This window comes from Panthera onca, chromosome B4 (genome assembly GCF_046562875.1).
Source record: "Panthera onca isolate mPanOnc1 chromosome B4, mPanOnc1 haplotype 2, whole genome shotgun sequence".
Classification (NCBI taxonomy): Eukaryota; Metazoa; Chordata; class Mammalia; order Carnivora; family Felidae; genus Panthera; species Panthera onca.
In genome coordinates, this window is record NC_138345.1 from 20,211,908 (window position 1) to 20,232,471 (window position 20,564).

General features: G+C 35.3%; 1 protein-coding gene across 1 annotated transcript in view; it reads right to left on the reverse strand.

Moving 5' to 3' along the window:
* The window catches only part of DNAJC1 (DnaJ heat shock protein family (Hsp40) member C1), a 224,284-nt gene that overhangs the window by 118,472 nt on the left and 85,248 nt on the right, over window positions 1–20,564 (reverse strand). The window contains exons 4-7 of the mRNA XM_060659191.3: window positions 19,470–19,635; window positions 18,485–18,582; window positions 17,422–17,515; window positions 4,305–4,395 (exon numbers count right to left, since the gene is read on the reverse strand). Of these exons, the coding sequence (XP_060515174.3) occupies window positions 4,305–4,395; window positions 17,422–17,515; window positions 18,485–18,582; window positions 19,470–19,635 (449 nt within the window). The remainder of the gene's footprint in view (window positions 1–4,304; window positions 4,396–17,421; window positions 17,516–18,484; window positions 18,583–19,469; window positions 19,636–20,564) is intronic.

Genomic DNA, 20,564 nt, shown 5'->3' on the forward strand with positions numbered 1-20,564 from the left:
CTGGGGTTACAGCTGTAAACAAGACAGACAAAAATACCTTCCTGCATGAAGCTTATACATGGACACATTATTTTATAAAAAGCATAATATTAAGAAGTATATTTTTAGTTCCAAATTAAGTAAATTAATTGTTAAAATTTTAGTTCAAATGTAACTAATCGAAAGCCATAAATGTTTACATATTCAGTTGGATAAAAAGGTTTTAAAATCATTTCAGTGGGAAAATTAAGATTGTGTTAAGACGGCATTATACTAAAGCCTACACCACATAGAATTTGAAATATTGAAGGAATTGTAAATTTACATTTGAGCTGTATGACTGAAAAAAATCCACATTCCGTTGTTCCTTGAGCAAAGTACCTAAGAAATAATACTGTTCTTTAGATATTCTCTGCCTACACATAAACTCTTGGGACCGGGGCTCCTATTAGGTTTTACGACATAACACAATTCCTAAGCTAAGGTACAGAGTTTCCGTTTGGTCATGTTTCCAAACGTACTGGAGCTACTGACTGGAATATGCTTTTTCTTAGGTTATCTCCGACAGTGTTCTCCCACCCACGAGCACACTGTATTACCACAGGGTAAATGTGCTAACCTAAACTGGAGTTACCTCTACCCTATCTCCTTTGTCCTCCTCACAACCAACCCCTTCAGTCAGCACTAGCATCTCATTTCTTCACGAACCTGAGTTTTCTAAAAGCCAGTCTTCCTTTACCCTAGGGAAGGTGAATGTTTTCTCATCCTGTCCCCCTAAAAAGTCCTCCACCTTCTCGCTGTACTTAGGTCCATCACTGGGGTGTGCAATGGGGACCACAAAACTAGGAGAAAATATAACTAATGTCTGGAACCATCATATCTGCAGCCAAAAAAGTACTTGACGGTAAGGCTTTGATTACTTGATTTTGTTTCTGTTTGACATCATATAAGGTACGGAGAAAAAGATAAGGGAAATATTAAGTTTCACTTCTATTCTTCCTCCCCCAATTTTGTCTATTCAAATTTTCACCTTTAGAGCCAATTTATTTATAAAATAACTCATTTTTCCCGTTCATGATATGTGTTGTTTCATTATAGTACTTAGAATTTGCATCTATTGACTTAGAAGAAAACTCATATAATTAGAGAATGTATAAAAATATCATTAACAATGAAAAAGTCGTATTTATAAATATTCCACGTATTGAAATATAAAACATAAAAATTGATTAAGCTTGTAATAAATACATAAATAAATAAATAAATAAATAAATAAATAAGGGCCTCTGGTTTTCCAAACAGATATCACATCTTCTGCATAGACTCCCAGAACAATGATATTTATTTTTAAGAAATCGTCCTTTCCGTATTTCCCGTTCTAACACACTGTTTTAATGAGACCACCACACCTTACGGTCTGGGTACTGCACAATCTCAGCAGTAGAGCAGATTTCTTGAGGGCAGATTAGCAATTAGGTCATGAAAAACAGGCAGCATAAAATAGCTACTGCTAATCTACATGAGAAGCATTTACTCAATTAAGCAGATGGAAATGTTATTATGAACTCAGTACTCCAATGATGGTCTTTAAAATTAAGAAGGATAGGGGCAAATGAAATGCACACTGGGGGATTTGGGGCCTTTATATATTAATTCTAAAGTATACAATGCAGAACACTGTAATGAAGTTAACAAAATTAATTAAAAGATTCTTTGCATGTAACCATTAGAGACTACATTAAAAAATACATGACAGTTTCTGACATTATTAATAATGTGACTGTACTTTAACATTCTTAATGTTGATACCATGACCTTTCCCTAATATACCACTGATACCAAAAACATGAGCATGAGAAGTCTTATTACTCATGGCTGGTATGAATACGGTTTTTAATATGCTTTCTGGTAGTGCTGTTTCCATTTTGAGTTTCAATAACTGATGAGCTCGTGATGAATTTTCAAATATTTAAAAGATTACTACGTATTTTTACTAGCAAACAGAGTTTTCATGTATTTATGTATTCGAACATGTGTTTCTTTACATCATCTTTTTATTAGACAATAACAAAAAAAACCCAGAATTATTAATCTGCTTAAAAACCTCCATCAAACCCTTAGAACAAAAATCTTCACGTGACTTTGGGAAAATGGTCACAAACAAGGAATTTTTACATTGTGATAAAATATCTTACATTGTGATACATATTTTATGTCTAACTCCTATTTTCCAAGTTTTAGTGTATAAACTTAACAAATTATTATTACAGAGTTCTAATATATATGCCAAAATTGTAACAATTAAGTGGTTTGTTACAAAAGCTACATAAAAATAAGCTGTGCCTATGACAGCTATAAAATGTATATTCACATTAACTCTAAATATTACATTTAGACTTTTATTGATTTACTCAACGTAATTAAAACTTCTCAACAATTACTATAACAAACTTGTTTCAATATTTTTAATATAACAATAATAGTCATTTGCCCACTCTTTCTCCCCAACGCATATCTTTATATGTAATCTTCTATCATCCTGAACTCTTTCTTAACAGAAATGTACTTTTTGATATCCTTGGCTTGAAAATTACATAGTATGTAGAGTTGTTGAGTTTATTTAAGTTTAAGTTTATTTACTTTGAGAGAGACAGAGACAGCATGCCTAGGGAAGGGGGAGAGAGAGAGAGAGAGAGAGAGAAAGAGAGAGAGAGAGAGACAGAACCACAAGCAGGCTCTGCACTGACTGAAGCGGGGCTCGAACTCATGAAACCGTGAGATCAGGACCTGAGCCGAAACTGAGACTCAGACTGACTCTTAATGGACTGAGCCACCCAAGTACCCTGAAACTTTATAAGTTAGATCATGTGCTCCTTAAAACAGAGTTCTATACAGGATAGGTGCTCATTCATATTCATGGCATGACATTAATTCATATATTCATCCAATATATCCATTTACTGTGTGCCAGGACACTGTAGTCGATTCTGCAGACAAAGATAAAAAAGAAACAGCCCCTGTTCTAGAGCTGCCCAGACACCTGAAGGATTGTGGTAGGGAGAAAAACGGACCCTTGAAGATGTCCACATTCTATTCCCGGAGTCTGGCAATATTTTACCTTAGATGGCAAAAGGGATTTTGCAGATATGATTAAGACTGACTATCCCGAATTACCCAAATTTGCCCAGTCTAATCACATGGGCCCTTAAAAGCAGAAGCTTTTCCCAGTTACAGTCAAAGAAAGACGTGACTTCAGAAGCAAAGTCGGACATCACACTGCTGCCTCTGGCTCAGTCGGTTAAGCCTCCAATTCTTGATTTTGGCTCAGGTCAAGATTTCATGGTTCGTGAGTTGGAGTCCCACGGTTGGACTCCATGCAGACAGTGTGGAACCTGCTTGGGATTCTCTCTCTCTCATATGCGTGCATTCTCTCTCTCTCTCTCTCAAAATAAATAAGCTAAATTTTTAAATATTTATTAATTTTTGAAAAAGAGAGAGAGAGAGAGAGCAAGCAGGGAAGGGGCAAAGAGACAGTGAGACAGAGAATCTGAAGCAGGCTCCAGGCTCTGAGCTGTCAGCACAGAGCCCAATCGGGGGCTCGAACCCACAAACTGCGAGATCATGACCTGAGCCAAAGTCGCATGCTTAACTGGCTGGGCCACCCAGGTACCCCAATAAATAAACTTAAAAAAAATAAAGCAAAGTAAAGGGAGGAGAGGATATATGTGGGAAAGATGTAGATCTGTCAAAATGAGACAAAAAGACCAGGGCTGGAGAAATGCCTTCTTTAACTGTATGTTTAACTTTTCCTAAAATCAGCAAGTACTGCCTTTAGTGTTCAATAGAAGACTTCAACACACTGATAATTTAGTCCAGGGTTTTCATGTTGTGTAATAATACATCAACTAATGATGAAGCAAAGACTTTCAAAGCAAAAGCCATTGCTATTTTCAGGTTTCTGATTTGATACTGTTTTACAGCAAGTTGAATGACCAACTGGACAGAAATGGCACTAAATATCAATGACAATTACAACACTGGGGTATGTTAGGACTTCCTTGATTTGGGATGCTTCCTAGATTTGACAAACTATATGACTTCATGTGGATTTTATCCCCCCTCTGATACTGCACTATGGGTGGTTCAGCAATAACTAATAGAGTACTTTCCACATTGAATACATTAAGGAAGTAACTGCTCTTAGAGAATGGTAATGAAAGCACAGAAAACTTAATTACTTTTGACTTTAAAGGAAAATCCAAATTTAAATAGTCAGTCTTATATGATATTGTTAACACAGTAAGAAGACAATGTTTAAAACTCACTTTGAAGTGTTTCAAGTTCAGCCCGACTCAATGCATCTTCCTTTTTCTTCAATCTTGTTTCTTTATATTTAGCATAAAACTCCCCAGCATCCTTAAAAAAGAAGTTACAAAGAAATTAACATAAAGATCAGTTTGCTTTGATACTACGTCACGCACAACTTCATTTTAAAGCCGTGTATTGTCTTCCTTTCAGTTTATGGTTTTAAATTGTATGACGAACAGAAGAAACAATAAATGTTTCTCCCCGAGTTTTCTCTCTCAGAGAGCTTATTTATTAAGGCCAGAACCTGCATGAGTATGAATCTAAGGAGAGTTTTTTCTCTCAGACATGGAAGGGAGGACTCCTCTTCCTGTTTTCTACCACTGTTTGTGTTCTCAACGTTGGGCTACTCCACGGACAAAGAGAAGACACACTGGCTGAATTAAGCTAAATGGGTACAGTAAATTATGTTACTGTGACGAACAAAGCACTATTTTCATATTCATCCCTTCACCTCAAAAGATTTTCAAAATTATCATATGCAAATCTGATTAAGAAACGTATCTGACCCTGTCAATACAAGCGAAGATGTCATTCCTCCTTCCACCACACTTAGAGATCAGTTCCTGTCATGGAGGTTTGAGGACTGAGGACACACTTAGGTGGCCAAATACAGTGGCTAAAGTGTCAAGGAGTGGCACACAGGCAAGACTCCAGCAGAGTGCTGAAAAAAGATCAGGCCTACAATAATCACAAACGTGGAGATCAACAAATTGATGCTCTAAGCATATGAAGATGCTGACAATGAGAAAAACAGAACAGGTAATTTTCCACTACCTCTTGGCTTAAACTGCATTCATCACACAGCAATACTACTTGTAACTGCCAGGCCACATTGTGCTTTTAAGTCTTTGCATACCCTTTGCCCACTAACTAGAATATTTTGCTCCCCTGCCATTATTTTGATGAACTCCTATTCATCCCTGAAAACTATTCAGGTATCACCTCCTTTTGCAAGGTTTTCTGACCTTCCCTGGCAGAGGAATTCTCTCCTGTATACTGCTTCTGGATTGCTTGTATCATGCTATATTCTCTCCTAGAAAATGGGAAAGCGGAGACAGGGGTACTTGTGTGCCCAGAGCACAGAATCTGGAATAAAACAGGTACGCAATAAATATTCATTGAACTGAACTAGGTCAAAATATATGAGAAATCTTGTGAAGGAAGAAATGAAAGGGCTTGTGTGTGGAATAGGAAAAAGAGAGCTATCAAGGATAACTCTAGGGTAACATTCCCAGATTTTAAGATTCCTAGGGCAGATAAATCATAGACTCATCTGAGAGGGTTTATTTTTGAAGGAAATACAGGAACAAAAGCTCTATCTTGATTCAAATGGAAATGCATGAACACTTAAACCCTAGAATGGAATTTTCTCTTTTCATCTGTGACTGTCCAAGAAGAATTAAAGCTTTTCTTAGAGTCTGTATCTCTTGGGCTTATATCAGAACTCTTCCATCTGACGATGAATTAGGTAAATAATAGGCATTCCTAAAATCACTGGATCAGTATAATAAAGATGTATCTCTTATTCTCCCATTCTCATTTTTATGTTCCTACCTCATTTCTACCAGAAGGACTGCACAAGCCCTGGGTCAGCGAAATAATGGTATAACTTGAAGGGTACAGAAAGTCATGAATCCAACATACTCATCCTCCAGTCCATATATACTTTAAAATGCAACAGGATTTGGGGTTAAGGATTTATAGCCCCTTAACATTCCCTGCACCCCTAAAAAACCCTCAGCCCTGGAATACTCTTATTTTCTTTAAGCCACATCAGTCATTTGTTCCATGACGTGAATGAATGAATGAATGAATGAGCTTATTACCTTCTTTCCGGGCAGTAGTTTTTATTTTTTATTTATTTAAAAAAATTTTTTTAAAATGTTTATTTACTTTTGAGAGAGAGAGAGTGAGAATGCAAGCTGGGGAGAGGCAGAGAGAGAGGGAGACACAGAATCCGAAGCAGGCTCCAGGCTCTGAGCTGTCAGCACAGAGCGCAACGCAGGGCTAGAACCCACAAACCTTGAGATCATGACCTCAGCTGAAGTCGGACACTTAACCGACTGAGCCACTCAGGCGCCCCCAGGCAGTAGTTTTTAATAGGGAAAAGGTCAGGATAGCATTGGACCCTTGAAGGGAGCAGCAAAGGTGGCACCATACAAGAAAAAGGGGCACAGATATCTATGAGATGTGAAAGAAGGTAGGTTGAAATCAAACATCATAGTATAGTACAGTGAGAGAAAATACAGTGATTACTAGGACAGAGTTTGGAGCCAGACATGACTTGAATTAAGGTCTCAGCTCTGCCTTCTTTCAGCCTAAATAGGATTCAGCAAATTACTTCACTCAGCGTTGTGTGAATTATCTCATTCATAAATGGGGACGATCACAGAGCTACTGCGAAGACTGAAGTGCTGATACATGTATCAAACACTCAGAAGAACATCTTGCACACAGGCCCTCTATACGTTACCTATTTTTATTATTACTTCTTATTTTACCAAAGCCTTATTCTCTACCACAAAAAGTGAGTTTTTCTGCTTCGGACCTCACCAAAACTCCCGCAGAATCCTGTAACTTCTTGCTTATGAGGCTTTCTTCACCTGCACCCTTCCAAAACAAAAATCTTTTACTTGGTAATAGCAGCCTCTTCCTAGCGGTTCTACCAAACTTGAATATTTCTCTGTTCGTGTTTCTGCTTCCTGCTACAGTACAGAATTCCACTAAAAATTCCTCTTTGAAATTACCCATTTGACCCAAAAATCACACTTATCTGAGGATCATTATGCACTCACTCACTTTACCCTACTTCACCTAATTCCAAGAGTTTTAACACATTCCCTAACTGCACTCACGGTTTGTTCTAGGCCAAGAATCCGTTCCTTCTTTTGCTCCATTTCTAAGCATTTATTTAAATGTTCCTCATCCTTTTTCTTGTCATATCTTACTTGTACTTGCAAACCATAATAACAATATGCCTACTCCAGAAAGGCTCACTTCTGTAAGAAACCTATGATCTCAAAGAACTCTACTGCATTCAACACCCTACACCACTCCAACCCTCCTTGTGTGCAGTTCGGTGTACCACACTTTAAGGTACACTGACAAACTGGAACACTTTAAAAGGAAAGTGATCAAATGGTAGGGAAGCTTGAAATTATTTCTTAAAAGGGGGTGGAGATCAGATGAGAGATAACCTGATAACTATCATAGAATATCTTAAGGGTCATTACAGGAGAGAACGGTGTATTCTAGAGATGGAAGTTTTGATTTGGGATAAATATAAAGAAGAGCTTTCTAATAATTAAAATTACCTTAAAATGAAAGAGACTGATCTCGAAGGTAATATTCAAGAAGAGACCTATGGCTATTATTTAAGGTATATTCAAAGTGAGAATTACATAGTCAAAGGGGTTGAATGAGAGTAGTTGTTTTGGAATCAAAAACAAATTTTTTTTTTTTTTTAGTTTGTTTCAAGTTATTATTTGACTTCCAGTTAGTTAACATATTGTGTAATATTTCTTTCAGGAGTAGAATTTACTGATTTATGACTTACATATAACAGCCAATGCTCATCACAACAAGTGCCCTCCTTAATACCCACCAGCATTTTTTTAAAAATTTTTTTTAACGTTTATTTATTTTTGAGACAGAGAGAGACAGAGCATGAATGGGGGAGGGTCAGAGAGAGGGAGACACAGAATCTGAAACAGGCTCCAGGCTCTGAGCTGTCAGCACAGAGCCCAACGCGGGGCTTGAACTCACGGACCGCGAGATCATGACCTGAGCCGAAGTCGGCCGCTTAACCGACTGAGCCACCCAGGCGCCCCATACCCACCAGCATTTTAACCCATCCCCCTGCCCACTTCCCTTCCAGCAGCCCTCAGTTTGTTCTCCATAGTTAAGAGTCTGTTTTATGGTTTCCTCTCTATTTTTCCTCCTATGTTCATCTGTTTCATTTCTTAAATTCCACAGATGCATGAAATCATACGGTATTTGTCTTTCTATTTCTGAATTACTTTGCTTATGATAATAGTCTCTAGCTCCATCAACATCATTGCAAAAGGCAAGATTTTGTTCTTTTTTTGCGGCTGAGTAACATTCAATTGCACATATATGCCACCTCTTCTTTCACTTGATCTTGGCCAAAAGGCCAAGAAGCGATATATACACAGTACCTCTTCTTTAATCCATTCATCAGTCGATGGACATTTGGGCTCTTTCCAAAATTTGGCTAGTGTTGACAATGTCGCTATAAGTAATGGGGTGCATGTTTCCCTTTTAATTGCCATTTTTGTATCGAGTTAATACCTAGTAGTGCAAATGTTCAGTTGTGGGATAGTATTCTCTTTTTAACCTTTTGAGGAACCTCCATATTGTTTTCCAGAGAAGCTGCACCAGTTTGCATTTGTACCAACAGTGTAAGGTGGTTCCCTATTTTCTTCGTCCTCCCCAACATCTGTTATTTCTTGTGTTGTTAAATTTAGCCATTCTGACAAGTGTGAGGTGAATCTCATTGTAGTTTTGATTTGCATTTCCATGATGATGAGTGATTTTGAGCATCATTTCATATACTGTTAGCCATTTGTATGCTTTCTTTGGAAAAATGTCAGTTCATGTCTTCTTCCCATTTCTTAACCGGATTATTTGTCTTTTGAGTGTTGAGTTTTATAAGTTCTTTATATATTTTGGATACTAACCCTTTGCCAGATATATTATTTGCAAATATCTTCTCACACTCTAAATGTTGCCTTTTAATTTTATTATTTCATTTTATTCACTGTGAAGAAGCTTTTCATCTGGGTGAAGTCCCAATAGTTGCCTCCCTGCCTTCCTTCCTTCCTCCCTGCCCCTCTCTCTGTTTCTTTTTCTTTTCTCTTTTTTCTTCTCTTCTCTTCTCTTTCTTTTCTTTCCCTTGACCCAGGAGACATATCTAGTATGGCTGATGTCAAAGAGATTGTTACCTGTGTTCTCTTGTAGGATATTGATGGTTTCCTTTATCACATTTAGGTTTTTCATCCCTTTTGCATTTACTTTTGTGTATGGTTTAAAAAGTGGTCCAGTCCCATTAAAAGCGGTCCAGTTTCATTCTTTTGCATGTTGCTTTCCAGTTTTCCCAACACCATTTTTTAAAGAGACTGTTTTTATTCCCTTTGGACATTCTTTTCTGCTTTGTCAAAGATTATTTGACCATGTAGTTTTAGGTCCATTTCTGGGTTTTCTATTCTGTTCTGTTTATCTCTGTGTCTTTATTTGTGCCAGAAACAAAAAAAAATTTTTAATAAAAAAAATGAGTAGTTGTTTTGAAACATTGCCCCCTCCCATTCTTCCTGAGTGGCTAATTCACATCAATATAATTGTCAAGTAGAGAAAATAAACAGAAAGTCTCATTTTGAGTCCAAACAAAATAAGCTCAGTTTACCTATACACAAAAAATTTGAATTTCTAAGTAAACTTCTTATCCATCTTTGTGGACATTGCCCGAAACATAACAGAAGCTTAATAAATACTCAATGAATGAATGAAGGCTTACTTTAATCAATCAGGGCTCTGGACTGCCTAGGTTTAGCTCTGTTAAGACTTTATTAAAACTATGGGATTTACAGGGTTCCAAACAAGAGTTCCTATCGGCAATGAGCTTATAGCATAATCATCAATGAATGGAACATGAGCAAAAGTTTTTAGTTTAGAAGCCACTCTCCCAGTACTTAACAAAATTTTTTGAAGGGCTCAAAGCTTATCTACATATATATCAAGCAGGGACCTGATCTTACATTGCAGAAGTACAGCCAACTTAAAGAATTTACATGTTACGAGTTTTCTTTGTATGTAATTGTAGAGCATGGTTCTTGCACAATAAGACCTTAAATAGTTATATTAACTTATGCTTATTTATTGAACCACTATTATATGTGCTGTACCTTGTTGGGATATATGGAGATTACAGGAAAAGACAAGCACTTGTCTCTAAGGCAGATGTTAAAATACTGAATGACCCCAAATTTGGAAAATAACCTATGAGAATAGGGATTTTTGCCTTAAAAAAAAAAAAAAATTTTTTTTATTTCTAGGGCCTAGAAGAGTAGCTGGTATATAGTAAGCACTCAATAAATACTTGTTGAATGAATTGCTTGAAAACAGAATGAAGCTCACCCAACATTCTGTTTCCCCACATTTCCTTATCCTCTTGAGATTAGGTGGGGTCATGGGACTAGTTCTGGATGGGCTGTGGATGGAAATATCATGTGTCACCTTCAAACGAAGGCACCAAAAGGCCTGTGCAATACTCTTGCCATAGTGAGGAAGGAGGCCACATGTTCCGGATCATACAGCTGGAAGATGGTAAAGACGTCCTTGTTCTGAGTCCCTGAATGACTAGTTAGAGCAGAATGCCCTCTTTCCTACCAAGAAGTGATAGACAAATGGTGTAAGCTAGAAATATGTTAAGCCACTGGAATTTCAGGATGATCTGTACCTTGCCATAGTATCAATCTATCCTTATTATAATATAAATAATAAGTGCTATGAAGTTAGAAGTTAGCACAGAGAATATACAATGGGAAGTTTTCAACTGGCCTAATCAGGAAGGACTTCCTAATGATAATGACCATTCATATAAGCCTTGGAGATACTACCTCCAAGATTAGTGAGTTATGAGATGGAGAATATCCATACCAAAAGCTTTTAACATTACTGACATATTGCATTTAAGTGATAAAATAACATGCTGAGCTGGTACTATTTGCCATGTTTTGGTTTTCTTTTACTTCTCCATCCCAGTTTTACTTCTCCATCCCAGCTCTGTGCTGATAGCATAGAGACTACTTGGGATTCTCTCTCTGCCCCTCCCCTAATCTCTCTCTCTCTCCAAATAAATAAACATTTCCTCTTAAAAAAAAATAAACTTCAAAATATTAAATGACTGAAGGAAACGTAGGAAAGAAGGGAGTTGATCTAGAGTGGTACAAGCAGCGAAATGCTACCCATCACCTGTCCTAATGGGAATAAGGAACATGGAAGAGCTCTGAGGACAGGTGAAGGATGTGCCATTTCTTTGACGGTCTGACAGCACAAATCTCTTGTCTGAAGCTTACATATAAGCTTCAACATAAGGAAATAGCGTAAGTACATTTCTGAAAATCTGCCCACAAAGTATTTATGTCAAGATTTGTTCTCCCATTGGCTTATACTATAATCTCAGAGTTACACGTAATGTGTAATAAAATTACAACGAAGAGCATAGGAAAAATGTAAATTGTAGGCTTTGAAAAGATTTTTTTCATTTTTTTAAAAATTTATTTTGAGAGAGAGAAAGAGAGACAACAAACCTAAGGGGGGCGGCGGGGGGGAAGAGCAGAGAGAGAAGGAGAGAGAATCCCAAGCAGGCTCCGTGCTTTAAGCACAGAGCCCGATGCAGACTTTGATCTCACAAACCGTGAGATCATGACCTGAGCCGAAATCAAGAGTCAAGGCCTAACTGAGCCACGAAGGCGCCCCCTATATTGTAGACTTTAAATAAGAGTCCAAAGTTTTGTACAAACACTGAATTCACAAATATTAATAAAAAATAAAAATAAAACAAAAAATGAGAAGCTATGCCTTCCTCTCCCTCAGTCAGTGGTATTCAAGATGTAAGGCCTAACAGCTACTTTTTCCACTTGGGCTAAGAAACAGAAGAGACTACAGAAGTCATCTATTCAGCCCCAACTCAATGCAAGAATCCTATAACTTTAGAATAATTATAATCAGCCTAAATACTCTGATAGGGACTTGTAAGATTAGATAATTTATTCATTCACTGTAAAGTAGCTCTCCTTCTAGTTATTCCACTATCAGGAAAAGTTATTTTTCTTAGCTTTTATATTTCTCATATTTTAATACTTATTTTCATCTGCTTTAAGTTTCATTTCTACCATTCACTAGTTATGTCACTTTGAGCAAACTGCCTCACCACGCTAAGTCTTAACTACTTTTTATCTATAAAATATGGAATCTATGAGACTATATATCTCTAACATTGTACCTAACATTTTGTGTTTTTTTAAATCTTTTCTACATCTAGCAATAACCTACAAAACTCTACTTTATATTCTATCTTCGGACCTCCAAGTACTTCCATGTTATGTTCGTTCCCCTTTCAGAGGACAGAAGGGATGGAATCTTTGTCTTCTGTTGTGAGGTCTTTCCAATTTTCCTTTCTCTCTCTGTCCTTCTGTAGCGGTAGAGTTTCAGCCTTACAAAAATTCAGACGCTCTTTTCCATCCCTTTTCATTTGTTTGCATACTCCCTACATAAAGTATGTTTGTAAAGTTTTTTTTAAAGTTCTTAGAGTACTAAAAGTAAGCTTTTCCATCCCTTGGAGAATCTGTGTTTAACTCTGAGTAGAACAGGCAACTCAGCTTGCTACAATTGCCTCAAAGCCTTTTAGGAGCGTTTTTCTGCTGCTAATTAGCTGTGAATGTTTTGTTTATTTGGTTTCTGACAGAGTCCCAGCAAGCAGAAGCAAAGGGGCTAGAAAGGAAGGGCCCTGACTGTATGGAGGTGACCTCCAGGCTTGTCCACAGTTGTAGTTTCCATGGGAGAAGCTTCTTGGGAGGGAGGATGCCTCCATTTACAGATAGTTCCGTAAACTAGAATATTCCCTTTACTCTCTTAGGTAACTTTTTATTTTTTAAGGTAAAAGCCACAGCATTATAGAGAAGATTCCTCTATTTTCTCAGACACTGCTCCTGGGCAATCTATGAATCCTGATGGGGGTAGGGCTATGCGTGCTGGAAATTTCTTACAATAATTCTTAGTTTAACTGTGTTTACATAAGATGAGCTTGGTAGTGAGAAAAGATGGGGCTGGGACTTAACAATGGGAAAAATTTACAACTGTGGGCAGTACACACATAAAGGAGTTTTATGTTTTATAAATTATGTAACTGAGAAATGTAATATAGCAGGTAGAGAGAAATTTGGTGAATTCCCTCAGAATCAAACAAACTATCAAGCAAATAAATTCTCAGTGCCTAAGACCTTTTTCATCTTAGAAAGTATAGAGAACAACAACAACAAAAAGGCAGTGTAGAGAACGATGAATAAACCATAATTTAGACTGGTAATTACTTAGAATATTTGGCACTTCCTGATTTTATATGTGAGAAATCAAATGGTACTACCAACCTAAATTTTTATGGGCCCAAATATATGACTCCAACAAAGACAGGCAATGACAAAAATTAACTAAGTTATAAGGGTTAAACTGGAAAGATGCACATAGTATATTTCGTCAATTGTTTGCTACTTTCATGGTTATGAATATGTTTCAGAATATATACGATAAATCAAAAAATATCCAAAAAGGGCATTTTGGAGGCTAGAAAAATTTCTGGGTATTATAGGCTGAAATTAGCTAACACAGATGACTGGCTTAGTCATATTCCAAGAGAATGTGCATTCCCTTTGAAACTACCATGAGAAGAGAAACAGGCTGGTAAGACGCAAGTGTCACTAGGGCTAAACTTGCAATGTTAAAATTAAATTCTAAGCTCCAAGCATACGGTGCCTCTCTTGATACAGTCCCAGTTCTCTATTATATTCGAATTCATATTCCATGTCTTCTGTTGAGCATTCTACTTGCTTTCTGTACTAAGACACATTTTCTCAAGTTTCCCCAACTTCTCTGCATATAGTCATGCATGTTACTCTTCTCTAATGTTCTCTCCTCGCTCTATGCACACATTAACCTTCCTTCTCGTCAATTTACAAACACTCCACATTTTTTACCTTGGTTTTTCATTTGACTTTTTACTTTTCTGCATATGTGGGTGCGTGAATGATATGAGGCATACATTTTGCTAAACACAGTTATGCCCATACGCCTTTCCTTGGATATTTTCCAATCTGGGAAGTGTCTGACATTAATTTAACATTATCAAATATTTTATATGTGTCAAGTATAATAGGTTTTAGTTCTCTTGTCTCATTCTTCTAATATACCAATTATTGTAATTTTCCCATTATCTAGAACTGTCATTTTCCAACTCCTACTGGATAACCATTTATGTGTAAGAAGTACAATAAAGGAATGGGTATTCACAGGAAGAAGTTGGAGACGCAGAGCTGTTGATATGACAAGGACAAAATTTGAGTACAGACCTGACTAGTGTAAAGGCCACTTGCTGGAAGTCTCTGAATCTCCCACTTTTAGTTTGGACCCTTCTTCATATCCAAATAGCTACATACTTACGCAGAATACTTGCAGATCAGTTTTAATGAATTTCGTAAAATTCAAGGGATTCACACACAGAAGTAAAATTCTCTTAACGGACATCTGCTTAACTAACTTACCGCATGCCTATAGGAGCTAGATGTGTTAGCTCTTAAATCTGTCAGTGATAATTGTTATGTAATTATATGATTCAATTTAAATACTATATTAAAAAATGAAACGTGAATAGAAAAAAAAGTTGTTTCTATGAAAACCAAGTGGATGCTTCGGAAAGCTCAATGAAAGAGTTGCTAAAAATGCTGTTAACTAGATATAAGTTAGTCAATTATGAAAGACCAGGGGAAATCATAAAACTCTGTAAGGATTATACAATTACATTGTTTGGCAAGAGTCTCGTTTAACTCTTCTTTAAGAAATCAACTGGAAGTTTGTCCTTAGAGAAACCAAAATTACAGAGACAGTATATGCAAGAAAAAATAAAACGATGGCCCTGTATCACAAGAGTGGTCAATAACTAAATAAATGTAAATAAAGTACATGCTTAAAATGTTTGAGGTCATATGCATCATTTTGTATACTTAGAGCTCTATTAGGGCTCTTTTTTGGCCACTGTACCAATGACCAGTTTACATTGCTTCAGGTAAGGAGGGCTTCTTCTAAATTTCACAAATATCTTATTGAAGACCTCATAGAAGTATCACATCAGAACTTCAGCGTCGTGAAGAAGGCGTATGTACTCACATTACACAATTTTATGGATGATAGATTAATACAGAGTTACAGTAGACTGAAGAAAAAAAAGAAAAAAAAGCAGACACAAATCTAATCCTAACAGCAACTATTCAGTATTGCTTTGCTGATGCTTTCTATGTTGACCAATCTGTAATACTTTCACTTTTACAGCTTGTATCAGTCTACTATATACATTATTTTGTTAGTGAACATGAAAAAACAAATCTTATATCCTCAAAACAGAATTAAAATACCAAGTATTTGTTTAAAAAAAAAGGAACATTGTCTTATTTTTCTTCTTGGAATGAAATTATCAGAAAGAAATAATTAGAACAAAATTTAAAAGTCAGATTTACAAAGGTTTTAAAAACCTAATGCTTAGTGTCTCAAAACTGAAAGCAACAGGTACAACCAAGTAAGTAAAAACTTTAAAACTCATACTGATCCAACAGTTTAAGAAAGCAGAGTTTCTAAAGAGACTAAATATTTTTTGTAAAATTTCTAATTTTTGTAACTTTTAAAAAATTTATGGCAAGGCAACATAATCTGTTAGTTCCAGACTCTGCAGGCAGATAATTTAAAATAACACCTTATAAATCTAAGCCATCTTAATATATCGGTTCTAGTTTTGCAAACTGCTCTGCATACTAACCTGGATTTATGGTAATTTTACCAAATAAACATTGTTTCAAATGACTTGGCTTACAATTACAAAGAAGTGTTTCAGACTGACATTTTATGTGATACTCAATTTACTCTGCCTCATGACTATAAAATGCATCTACACTCTGGTTTGCCTGTTGCAGATTCTAAAGCAAAACAAAACAAAACAAAACAAAACAAAACAAAACGTCACTCTTAAAAAACATAAGAAAATACATGTCCTAAAATATTTTTTGGTTACATCTTCTCACATATACTGGTATGACAAATATACTTTACCTCTCTCTCTTATTAAGACTTACATACACAGCATACAAGGATTGTGGGTTTTTATGCAAATAAACAAGATAATATGCTAAATACCTTATAAACAAAAGCTTTTAAATTACCAAAATACTCCAATTTTCTCTATTAACTATAAACAAAATATATGATTCTGCAAGCAATAACTATTAAGATGAACTATTTTGATGGAAGAATTGGTAAATAATTTTTGAACGACCACAAAGAAACACACTAGTGATTTTTATTTCATTTTCCCTTCTAACATAAAATTTTTGTTTTAAGAGGAAAAAAGGATAAAATGCAGAAGTTGGAGTCATTCATTTCCTTAAATGATTAGGAAAAACACCTCTGCTATGTGAAAAGAAGCGGGTAGAACTGGGTGGGAATCATCTGGCTCTCTTATTTTTTCTAAACATTTATTTTCTGAAATGAAACATTTCCTACCCAAAATTACAACTTAAAAGAACGTCGAAATTTTACACCCAAACTATTACATATACTTTTAAATGTTATGTTTATGTGTTCGGAATTTTCTAACCAGATGTAATAATTAAAATTAGCAAAGCAATAATTTAATAAAATATGCTTTGGTATGCTGAATTTTTTTTAAAAAAATGCAAGAAATTGCCATAGAAATTATATATACCCACATTCTATTGTTTGATCGAGACCTACTAGCAACAGAAACTGATTGCCAATGTAAGACAAAATATCTCACTCCTCTTAAAGTTGCAAATAAAATGGAAAGCAATATATATTTTTGCATAATTATGCAAATGTCCATGCGTTCCCCTCCCCCCCCCCCACTGTGTACTTAAATGCTGTTAAAATAACAGGTGACAGGCTATTTGAGTCCTGTTCTTTTTTTCTGGATACACCTTAAATGATTACAGTGACTTAAATTTTTATTGCTCTTATACCTAACGATTGTATTTTTTTTTCTTTTTCTATGTCTTAGAATTCTAAGTTGTTCTAAAAGCAATGCAAGAGACAGTTATAGGGATAAACACCTAAATAAGTTTAGAACTATTCTAAATAGGTTTATACTTATATCAATTCAATCAGTATTATAAAACATCCATTGTCTATCAGTACTCGGATAGCAGACATGGGCATAAATTATTTCATGAATAATTAAAGTGAAAGCATCTAATATTATATGAAAGAGGTACACTCTACCTGGATGAGATGAGGCAATGCTTTTAGTGTAAGGCAAAACCAAATTCCCAGCTTGCATGGAAGCAAATCATGCCACTGTGGTTTCATCACTAATCTGAAAGGGAAAAAAACAAAAACAGAAACAAAGAAGTAAAATATAGAAAGTTGGGAAACAAATAGTTCTATAAAGATCATGAATTCTATTATGAATGGCTATTTCAACAAAAGTACGAAGAAATTTTTCAATGAAATATTTATGACAGTTATCACTACATTTGATGTATTCTATCATGAAATACATTAGTTACAACAAGTGCAATATGCATAGCAACTAAGAAAAGCTAGGCTAAGATTTTGGGGAAGGAGACTCCCAAACAAGTTATAAAGAAACAAAAGCTCTCTTTCTAACCTGGACTTTTTGTCAGTTCTGTAAAATGAATTCTTAAACCTTATGATTACTTGAGCTATAAAAGACTAAGCACCATCAGAGTGTTCCCAAGTGCTGACAAGCAGATATGAAGACTGTAGCATAAACAAACCAATACATAAAAATTAATGTCATTTGCAGTTCACTGAAGCATTACTCACTGATGTCATCAGAACAGAAGACAGGCAGAATCGTCTCTGATCTCCATCTCACATTGATCCAGTTCCTGCCCTGCTGTGTGAACTATTTAAACCCTTTATTTCTTTTTATGAATCGATACTAGAAACGGTATCTTTTTGAGTGTACCGCATATCACTGCCTTTCTGCATACTGTCACTTTTGAGCTAAACATTAAAGTGACAGGCTCTTCTAGGAATACTTCATTTCTAAAGTGCGGTATAAAAATTTCAAATGACAAACATTTGGGGGTTTGATTACTTAAATATATGTTTACACTTTACAAGGGGAAAAAACCTGTAGAACTTTTGCCTAAGATCAGGATGTGTCTCATAAACTATGGCACATTACTAATCTTTTATAAACCTACTACAGATGTAAATGTTAGCAAATCTGAAATGACTATTCATATGAAGTTGGATCATATTAAAGACGCTTTAAAACAGTTTCAAATTACACAATATTTTTATATGCACCCACCTTTCATTTTTTTCGGAGGCACCAAGTTTTGACACGTCCACACTCTTGCTGCCTGTCTTTTTTTTCTTTTCTCTCTTTTTTCTACTAAGCAGTTCATCCTTAATGTGGAAAGAATTATGGTTACAGGTTATCATTAACACATACTCTTCAAATGTTATCAAGAGTCTTCTGTGAAGGGTAAACATTACAGAAGAACATTTATGCAAATGTATGTAGGGTCCAACATGATTAAGTAAAATCATCAATCTTTAACAATAACTGTTGCCATGGCATCCAGTCCTTAAACACACATGAAGTTCAGCACTGTCAGTCATGTGCATCTCCATAGCAATCAAAGTTTTCTAAGAAGAGAAAGCATTCAACTTACTTTTTCTCATTCATCCAACTTTAATAATGTCACTTCAAAAAGAATGAGTAAACAGATGCTAATTTATGAATACTGATAAATATGTTTGATTATCTTTAGCACATAAAAAAAATCTGAGCAGAATAAACTATGTAATGGTATGTTAAAAGAAGTGTAATTTTTTAACCAACTGATCTCTGAAATTATAAAATTATACTCATTTCAAGTCTTATATTTAGTTAAAACCTTTTAAAGTAAAATTCTTTACATAAAAGGCTATGACACAAAAATTTCTAAAATCATTTTTACATAAAAAATATTTGTTTGGAAGGTGACAATTAAGAAAACATGGCTCTCCCTGCTAATTTTCAGCTAGATATTTGGACCTTCACAAAATTTTATGACAAATTCAAATGCCACATTTTTTTTTTTAAAAAAGAAAAAAAAACAACCCTTCTTTTATGTCACAGGTTCTTCTTGACTTAGAAGCACATCGAACACCAGCTATGGAGTACAAAACTATTAGGATAAGGAGTACATATAGAAAAATTGAAATTTTTATCTGTTGAAAAATAAAATGTCTGAAATTCCAGATAAAATTAAGGAGGCTAGATCATTTGATTTATTACCAATACTTACCAGTTGTTTTTCCAGGTAGATTGACCAAACCACAGCGTAATGACCCACTGTGAGAATAATGAACAAAAGTAATGCCAGCTCAGCATTGCTCATTTTTCTCACCCGCCTGTAGTAGAATACAGGCTGTCGCCAATCTGGAAGTCCATTGATCAGAATATCATCATACCTACAGTGGCAAATATAATAGTTTTTCATGGGGAGTTTAAAATAAAAACAAAAAAAAACTATTCATACCCATATTTAAAAAGAGGCAAGAGAAAAAGAATTTCTCCAAAATATATAACATTTGTGTAGATTAGCAGCATTACAATGGCCTATAAATTCAAACCTCTGTGTGTAGTACAATCACAATCTTCAAAAAGATACACAGTCATACACTGTGGATACCGGACCTTGTATTTAACAGTGATGTGACTTCTGGAATGACATCTAAACTAAAGGAGCCATATAGTCTACCTCTCCATCAGTCTGCAGTAAAGACCCCACCATAGAAGCCAGCAACAAAGGGAACGATCTCAATGGAATAAAAATCAAGATAAGAGCTCTATTTGTTACCATGAATTATATATTAATTGAGCCAAATTCAGGATAAATCTTCTAGCCAGTGCTATTATTTCCAACCCTGCACTATGTAGTTCAAGGTTGAAAAATTCATATATAATATTTCATCAAAGCTCCTTCGTGATTAAAAGCCTGTAAGACAAGCATCTTTTAATTTTGTATTGCTCAAATTCCTTTAAAGAATAACAAGTTTCCATAGTAGAAAGAGATGGGAAACAACCAGTGTTTATGTTAGATTTCTCAGTAAAACTGTTTATTTGTAAACATTTAAGTGGCAATTTCCTCATTTTTGGCTTTGCTAGAGGGACAGAACACAACGGATAAAAGCTCTCCTAGTAATGCATTTTAAATCAGCTTTCTTTAGAATAAAATTTTAACTGAATTTCAATTTACCTGTCAGACCATTATTAAGACAAATATTTTTAAGGTTAAAAATCAGGAGTAACATTTATGATTGTAAAACTCAAAATGGTCACACACAAACACTGTATGTTCAAAACACACAACCTGTTAATCTTAATTGAACACAACTCA